At 37.9% G+C, this 9,689-nt stretch overlaps 1 protein-coding gene across 1 annotated transcript; it reads right to left on the bottom strand.

Moving 5' to 3' along the window:
• Positions 1-912: 912 nt before the first annotated feature.
• LOC110441063 (ATP-binding cassette sub-family A member 1-like) lies at positions 913-8,580 on the bottom strand (the record flags this gene model as incomplete). The annotated part of the gene is made up of 11 exons (XM_021484158.1): positions 8,377-8,580; positions 7,730-7,872; positions 6,840-6,944; positions 6,540-6,655; positions 5,333-5,453; positions 4,747-4,924; positions 4,110-4,279; positions 3,263-3,440; positions 2,518-2,633; positions 1,908-2,058; positions 913-1,036 (listed from the first exon to the last, which is right to left on the bottom strand). Coding segments are annotated over exons 1-11 (1,606 nt in total), but the record flags the coding sequence as incomplete, so codon positions are not given.
• Between the last annotated feature and the right edge of the window lie 1,109 nt (positions 8,581-9,689).

Below are 9,689 nucleotides of genomic sequence, written 5' to 3' on the forward strand. Positions count from 1 at the left end.
CAGTACAATTCTACATCCTATCTATATAGTCTACAATTGACACATCAGTACAATTCTACGTCATATCTTTATAGTCTACACCTGACACATTAGTACAATTCTACGTCCTATCTATATAGTCTACAAGTGAAAATCACTACAATTATTCTACGTCCTATCTATAAAGTCTACAATTGACACATCAGTACAATTCTACGTCATGTCTTTATAGTCTACACCTGACACATTAGTACAATTCTACATCCTATCTATATAGTCTACAATTGACACATCAGTACAATTCTACGTCCTATCTTTATAGTCTACAACTGACACATCAGTACAATTCTACGTCCTATCTATAAAGTCTACAACTGACACATCAGTACAATTCTACGTCCAATCTATATAGTCTACAACTGACACATCAGTTCAATTCTACGTCCTATCTATATAGTCTACAACTGACACATCAGTACAATTCTACAACCTATCTATATAGTCTACAACTGACTCATTAGTACAATTCTACGTCCTATCTATATAGTCTACAAGTGAAAATCACTACAATTATTCTACGTCCTATCTATAAAGTCTACAATTGACACATCAGTACAATTCTACGTCCTATCTATATAGTCTACAACTGACACATCAGTACAATTCTACGTCCTATCTATATAGTCTACAAGTGAAAATCACTACAATTATTCTACGTCCTATCTATAAAGTCTACAATTGACACATGCCAATACATTTCTTGGTTCTATCTATTTTGTCTATAATTGTCAATTCCAGGCCAGTGTAATTTATACAACACATGATAAAATCCAGGATAGTCATTTGCTGTTTATATATGACTGTATGACTATATGAACAGCAAATGTGTGTTTTATATAATTGCTATATAACACGTTATGAGAGGTAACTTACCAAACTTTTTGAAAGCGGTGGTGTAGACTTGTGTGCGGGAGAGTTCCAGTAGTCCCTCGCCGAGACAGAACTGGGGGAGGACCAGTAAAACCTGCTTCAGGATGTCATTCACTTCCCCTAGGGCCTACAACAATAGATCACACATCACTTATCTACTCATGAGGCACAGTAAATCAATATCTTCATGTAAATACAAATGGTACTTTTCATCAGAGTTTGTTTAACTCTGGGAGTAGTTTTAAACTCTTTTTTTTCTCTCTCTTTATAGTGAACAAGCAAATTGGTGGAATTTATATCCCCCGCTTGCAGGACATATCGTAGGTTAACATTATTGAGGATAGGTTTAAACATGTGAGTATCGTGCTGTTGAGACATAAGGTTAAGCTATAAAATCGAAGAAAGAAAAAAAGCCTTATACAGAAGTTAGACTTTTTATTGAACACGTAGAAACGGCAGATAATGATGTTTTTCGTTATTCAAGGGGTCATAACTCCACCAAATATAGTCATCGAACTTGGTTGAGCCCTTAAGGCATTTAACCCTGTTACCAAGTTTCAAGAAAATTGGTTAACATTTGTTGCAGTTATTGCACAGAAACGAAGCATGACAGATAGATAGATAGATGGACAAACCCAAATTAATATCCCCCGTTTCGGTAAAAGCGGGGGATAAAAAGAACAATCTGTTATTGTATACCGGGAGACTTTCACCCAGTCAAATATTCGCCCTATGCTGATAAAGTCCTTCTTTTCCCAGTGTTAATTATGCCCTTAACGTTTAATTACTCCATTGTATGTTTTGTACTAATATTAACAGTCACAATACATGTGCCCTCACTGGAGAGTCCAGTATTCTTGTCAGAGAAAAGGATCGCTCATTCATAACCATTCCTTTTGTTTATAATATTTAAAGTGCCTAAAACTAATACATTCAGCTGGTTTCAGCAATGCAATGGTTCTGTTCCCAACCACGATGGAAGGGGAGGATACACGTACCGGATCATCGTCGGCCAAGTACTCCAGGATAAACGTAGCCAGTGTGGAGGTGGTGCCCAGGAAGATATTGACAGACTTGAGCGTTACCATGGCAGTGCTGGGCACCCGGAACAGGCGGGAAAGCGGGTACATTACAGGAATCATGGCCCAACTGTCAGAACGTGATGGAAACATTTAAAATGGCTACACATGGTGAATCTATGTCACATATAACAGAGTTAAGTTACTGTCAACATACAACAGGAACTAATGTTAAATATAACTCTATAACAACAGATTGATATCAACACATTTCTGTATAAAAAATTGTTGAAAAACAAAATAAACTACACTGTATATAATAATTGTCATGATGATGGTTGTGAAACTTTTCATACTGACACCCTTTGTCCAGAGAAGTTTTGGCATTATAAAAAGATTTGGCAATAAATTGAGGGTAAGGTATAAAAAAGAATAAAGAACCTTGTGATATATTGGTGGTAAGTGGGTTGGCAAATGGAACAAGGGACATAACACTGAGATTTTACTGTACACACAAAATGTAACATATACATCATCGTCACAAAAACAGAATGTATTGATTATTTGTCAGAGTTGTAGCTGTACTCACCCATACATCACCAGAAGCATTAAAAGGGACGGGAAGTTAGTTTTACCGACGTAAGCCTCGCGTTGAAATGCCACAAATATACATATACTCAGAGCGGCTGACACAAGGTAATTCAGCTGAAACACAAAAACAAGTCTACATTCATTGCTCCACCTTAAGTATATATGTAATTGTAATTCATGGATCGGGTTAAACAGCACACAACAGCTCCGGTCACTCATTGAAATACTGTAAACCGGGAAATTTCGCCCAGTCAAACTTTCACACTACGCTGGTAAAATCTGTTTTCGCTCAGTATTAATTCGCCCTTCACATTGGATAGCTAAGTTAATTATAGTATTAAATAATGTCTGCTGTAATGATAACTTGGCCCCATTACGGAGGGCAAAAAAGGCAGATGTTAACCTGTGGCGACAATTTCCGGGTATACAGTATGTTGTAAGGTCATTATTCAGGGTTCAATTGTTCTAAACCATAAACTCTATGCACAAAATGGCAATATACCAATAACTCTATATTGTTGGGACACAAGACCTTATTTCGTTTTGCAACCTTGCATTATCCTAAGAGGCATTTAAAAACAAACTGCCAACGAAGTGCCACACTGATGGACTGACTGATTGGGATAGTGCAAACCTTACTGGTTGGTTCACTTCGTCAGAAAGATCAAATCCTGGTTATAAAACCCTGAATAGATGACTAGATTTTTATTTTCCCCAGGCCGAGTTATCAGCAATAGACTTACCAAGTCCCAGGTGAAGTTGCCGAGCCAGTAGATTGAGGGGTGGATACCGCTGACGAACTGCAGATGTTTGGAGTCGGACACTCGCTCCTCAATCAGGATCATTACAAAGCTTGCTGGTATGAAGGACATTGCGAAGATTACACAGGTGGAAATGATAATATCTGTCTTACTTGTGAGTCTGCAAAGATATAGAAAATAACATCATTAGTACAAACATATATTAATAAGGGCAAGGTAGGCAATAAAACAACAAAAAGTAAAATTCCATTGGTTCCCAGTCACATTTTAAAGGATGCTTTGAATTTAGATATATGATCACACACAAGATGGTTAACATAGTTCTAATGCTTTTCCCAATGTTCACCACAGATAAAAAAAAAAAAAATAACTCTATATATAAAATTTGAATAAATGTGACAAGAAACAACTTTCTGCTATTTTTTCAAATATTAAAACTGGTTATATTTCGGGTTATCCTGAACAAGTTTTGATTTGCAGAATAGGTAGTTTCCTACAGAATGACTAGAAAAGGCACTTGAGTCTGCTTGATCCAAACAACAGTTTCTAATAGAATTAATCATGTAGATTAATTATGCAAGCATTGTCACACTGATTTCTTTTTGTTCCCAGATGAAAGGTGGGGTTTTGTTTTTCTCTTCTTTCTTTTTTTTCTTTGATATCAGGGTCTTGTTACCAAACTTCTACTGTGTATATGTATTATGATTTGATACTTACGATAAACCATCGTGTGACTGATTCACTGTGTATATGTATTATGAATTGATACTTACGATAAACCATCGTGTGACTGCTCCACTGTTTATATGTATTATGATTTGATACTTACGATAAACCATCGCGTGACTGCTTCATGGTTAGATTCATGGGGTGGTTTGTGGTGGTGATTCCGTACTTGTTGGGATCCTGGTTGGGCAGAAGCTTGCTTCTCAGGATCACATTGTTCATCACGTTCATGTAAATAACAACTGCCGGCCAGCCCTTGTTGTTATACCACACCTGTACAGGTACAAAACATAGCTTTACACAAATATACAATGGCAGGATATTTCCGCTTTATATTATTGCAATTATGTGAATCAATAATGTTTATATCGCGGAAATTTGATCCGTAGAATAATAGAAAAAGCGTAAAAATAAGCTGCGATAATAGGCATCAAATAACGCATCAGGAAATAGTGAGTATGTCTGAACATAGATTGTATCACACATCTAACAGTTTTGTCAAAGAGCCCCATCTCTGTGCTAAAACAACATCTAAAGTAGGTTCCTTTACATGTCTAGATTGTGAAATTAAAATCTGTGTTAACTGAATTTTCTGATTTTGGTCTAAAATCGCAAAAGTTTGGGCCTACGTAAATAACCCGCTATATGGTAGCTTTACACAGGTATGCCACCTCATACACTTCGAACCTATTGACCTATGTAATCTACGTATGTTGCATTTCTGGTGCCTTTCTTCCTACCTTAGATATGTTGTGCACTGCTACACGACCCATGATTGCATTGATACCCCCAAGGACATTCTGGAAGCTCTTGTTGGACTCGGTGTTGGCCTCTCTCAAGGTGTTGAAGATCTGTTTGATATGGTCAGTATTGAACTGGGCCCACTTGGACTTCAATCCAAACGACAGACCTCCATACCTACAATCCAGAAAACCTATCAACTGCATCTTCATACTCACATAAAAAATCCCTGTAAATGCTGATTGAAGTTAAATTTTAACAATGATTTCATTTTTTTTCTAATTTGTATCGATAACTGTATATGAAGAGTTCAATCATCAATGACAATTCAGCTTTTACAAGATGTCCTATTTATAAAAATGTGTTATAAATGCCACAAAAGAACTGCAATCAAACTGATGTCCTCAAAATGCTTAATGCCAATCAATGACACATGTGAGGTAAAGAATTACTGGCTATAAAGCAATCTCGTGTCAGAAAGTGTAAGCCAGCTTTGACACCATGAAGCAATTCAAAGACAGTAATTTATATACAGCCAACAATGTTGATATTGATCATTTATTATTGTCACTAAAGGAGAGGTACCTGCGTTTACGGTAACTTCTTGCAGTCTTCACTAGCCAGTCTGTGATGTTTCTGTCCGTCAAATCATACAAGAAGTCGGATGTTGGTAGTAGACGTCTCCTCGGTGCTGGACCTCCTGCACCTGTAACACAGGTAAACTATACCATACAATGAAATTACTACAATTATCTGACATAAACTCATAGAGCAGATCGGACTGATTCAGATCACATGTCACCCATACCAGCTGGAAAACTGCTGGGCTTATATAGAACAGATCAGTTAGGTCGTATTTGCGTATCATGGTTGAAACTGTTCAGGTGGCGCAGAAATATTCCTTGATAAATGAACATACTTGGACAGAACTGTAGGTGGAGCTAAAATAAAAGCACAGTTTCGGCGAATAAATAACAATATATCGAGAATAATATGTCCATCTTTCATGCGTCCACTAAATTCTATAATGTATCTTAAAATCTACATGTGAATTGACCTTATTCTATACAAAAATAACGCAAAGTAGCAATAGTCAGCATTTTAGTTTCAGTCAGGTACAACTGGACCCCTCAATCTACATGTGCCAAATCTTCCCTAGGTCAGCCTCGGTTCAGATCTGCGCCTGTTGTTTTCTTTCAGGTTCAACCGTTTCAACTAGTTAAACCGGCTACGCAAAAAGGGACAGATCAGACAGACAAGAGTGGTTGTCTCCCTTACCTCCTGGACATATATAGAACTGATCAGACAGACAAGAGTAGTTGTCTCCCTTACCTCCTGGACGTACATAGAACTGATCAGACAGACAAGAGTAGTTGTCTCCCTTACCTGATCAGACAGACAAGAGTAGTTGTGTCCCTTACCTCCTGGACGTACATAGAACTGATCAGACAGACAAGAGTAGTTGTCTCCCTTACCTGATCAGACAGACAAGAGTAGTTGTGTCCCTTACCTCCTGGACGTACATAGAACTGATCAGACAGACAAGAGTAGTTGTCTCCCTTACCTGATCAGACAGACAAGAGTAGTTGTGTCCCTTACCTCCTGGACGTACATAGAACTGATCAGACAGACAAGAGTAGTTGTCTCCCTTACCTGATCAGACAGACAAGAGTAGTTGTGTCCCTTACCTCCTGGACGTACATAGAACTGATCAGACAGACANGGTTGTCTCCCTTACCTGCTGGACGTACATAGAACTGATCAGACAGACAAGAGTAGTTGTCTCCCTTACCTGCTGGACATATCTGGACACCTGTAGAACAGGAACAGCTGATTTCATCAGCCTTGTCCCAGTTTTCTGCCTCTGTCCAAATAGATGTAGTGTTTGACTCCTCACAGGGAAAACCACTACAACAGTAAAATAAAATATCTTCAGATACCAATACCATGGTAGACATCCACTAAAGAATAAAAGAATAAAAAAATAATCTGAATGAAAATGGTTGTATTTGTATATTCTGCAGATACCTGCACCTCTTTACACTATCATGTGTGTGAACTATTTCATAATAAAGACGTTTGGACTACTTACTCTATACTGTAGACATCTGGACTTAGACATCGGTTCCCCACTCCATACTTGGATAACAATGTCTTCACAGACTGTTCAGTAAACATGGTTCCTTTAGCATCATTACTGCAACAGAAGTAAAATTTCACAATAAAAACTCACCTAAAACATCTTTGAACTAGAAAACGTCTGTAGGACATGAATGCTCCCTTAGCCCAGTGGTTTACTTATAAATATCAACAGTGACCTTGGCCTTGGCCTTGACCTTTGGACCCTGAAGTACAAACTCATCCAAAGTATTTTTTATACATGACTCTTGTATAAACTTTGATGAAAATCTGTTCAGAAATGAAGTCAATAGAGTCACGACAATGAATTGGGACGGGATGCAACGGAACATAGTGCCATGCTACGGGACAGGATGTGGACATGGGTAACACTAAATACCCCACCCCAATAATTTATCCTCTAGATATAGTTCCTTTGGTAACTGATACAATTTCAGCATTAACTGATGTAGACTGCACAATTGATATAATCATTCGTATCTTTCTCATTTAAAACCACAAAAGATACATCCAACAAATGATCTCCTTCATATTGTTGTTTCTAAATTAGCTAACATTAGATTCAGTTTCCTAAAACTTTAATCAAATACACTTTAGACTACAAGACAAAATTATTTTATTTTTCCAGAAAAATCTGCATGACAACAACAACGAAATCCATGCCTTTTGTGTTTCTGTTATCTGAAGTTTCTAATTGTTAGAAGACCCAGTCACAATTTGCCATAAGGAAAACAGAACCTGGATGAGCTTGAGACCAGACGTGACCATTTGACCATTATAACCATTTAACTGTGTTTGAAGCTAAAGTAAATTACAAACAAATTGACATGATGGTTGTCTTACCTGTAAAACATATTAAGGTGTGAGTTGCCCCTGGGAGGCAGCAGCTTCCAAGGATGGAGTTCCAAGGGTGGGGAGTCGGTGAGAGGGGGATCAATCTCGGCAAACACCATAGCCAGCAGGACAAACAAAGCCGGCATCAACAGCTAAATGACACAAATACAACATACATGTAAATCTAAAATCAGACTGGAACGTGATACATGTGCCTTGTGGATACCCCTGCTTTGATGATAGATCAGAGCTGAAAATAATGCTAATTTAGTTTTCAGATAGGATCTGGCAATCTTGCTCCTATGACTACTTTTGGAGAGGACATGTACAGTAGTATAGACATAACAGTATTCTTAGTACTGTATATCACTTGTTTTTGTTAAAACTTATTTCTTAATGCTTCAAGCACCTTTTCTACAAATGATTTAAATATGAACTTTATTAAAAAACAGTGATTACTATACTTTCCTTGTTCTGATTTGTTTGAAAAAATTTCAGTGAGATTTTTTCAATTTCCAAATGATTCTTCTTGCAAAATAAAATGTGAAAATGCATACAAGGTGTGGGTGTCTACAACCCAGTGTAAAAGTATACCTCAGCAACCAAATGCACCTGTACGAATTAAGCCCTAACCATTATCAACATGTAACACCCACCTCGCATATAAATCCCTTCTTGCTGCGTTTGAAATGGTGGAATCTCCTGATGAAGACGGCCAGGAATTGGTGCCACAGAAGACGCTTTCCCTCTAGTTTCACCTGCTCCTTGTGGTTAAAGCCGGCCTCTCTCTTGATCACAGTCATAGGCTCTGTAACAATATTTTCTACTATGACCCATTGTATCACACCCTCCAAACCCATCATACGAGTGATGGCATGTAACAACGAAAGAGACTCACAATTCACATACTAATATGTAACAGGTGAGGAAAAATGCACGGCAAGAGTCCGGGGTTGGAACCTGGGACCCTCCGAACTCTAGATGGACGCTCTGTTAATTGAGCTTCCTGGTCGCCGGACGATCGACCCAGTCCAGGTCCACTGGCACTTACAAATACATTATTATACAAGATTATTTATCGTATAAAAAAGGTAAGGTTTTGTGTAACTGCCGAAATTTTCCTCGATAAGCCCAGGGGGCAAACAAGTAATCTCCCACTCAAAGTAAGGGGTGGGCTTATTACAGGACAGTGAAATAGCATTGGTTGGTATTTCTACTGAACTGTATTTGGTATCTGGTGGACTTATTGCCGGTAAACACAGTGTAGCTCCTGTTATAACAGCAATACATGTACTTTCATTTTTATTTCTTATTCAAAGTGGCAAAATACATAACACAATACCTGATACCAAAACCTACATTACAGATCATCTACAATATTTCAGAGAATCTCTCTCAATCTTCACACTTTGTCTTACCCAAATATATCACTCCAATACACACACACCAATACACACACCAATACTTACCTAGATATACCTCCCCCAACATACATACATATATACACACACATAGCTATCAATCCTCCATCATTAGGAGGGAGACTCCCTCTTTTTGACCAAAATTTACCAATCTCCCTCGAAAGCTCCCTCATTCTGTCAAAACTCACACAAACTCAAAATCTACTTTCTGTGGCTAAATGATCTCCTAGTTACTGCAGAGTGTGTGTTATGATCATAACAGGTCTGAATCAAATGAATGCTTTTTGGAGTTATTCTGATACTAAAAAGGGAAAGATAAATTGAGCAAAGCAGTTTCAGTTGCTTTCAGCACTTTCTCCCTCATCGGAAACGTTGAATGAGGGAGATCTCTCTCATTAGAGGTTTCAGAGGTTGACACCTACGCACACACCAATACTTACTTAGATATACCTGCCCCATACATACATACATACACAACACTACTGACCTAGATATACCTCCCCCATACATACATACACACACAACACTACTTACCTAGATATACCTGC

This window comes from Mizuhopecten yessoensis, unplaced genomic scaffold, assembly GCF_002113885.1.
Source record: "Mizuhopecten yessoensis strain PY_sf001 unplaced genomic scaffold, ASM211388v2 scaffold715277, whole genome shotgun sequence".
Classification (NCBI taxonomy): Eukaryota; Metazoa; Mollusca; class Bivalvia; order Pectinida; family Pectinidae; genus Mizuhopecten; species Mizuhopecten yessoensis.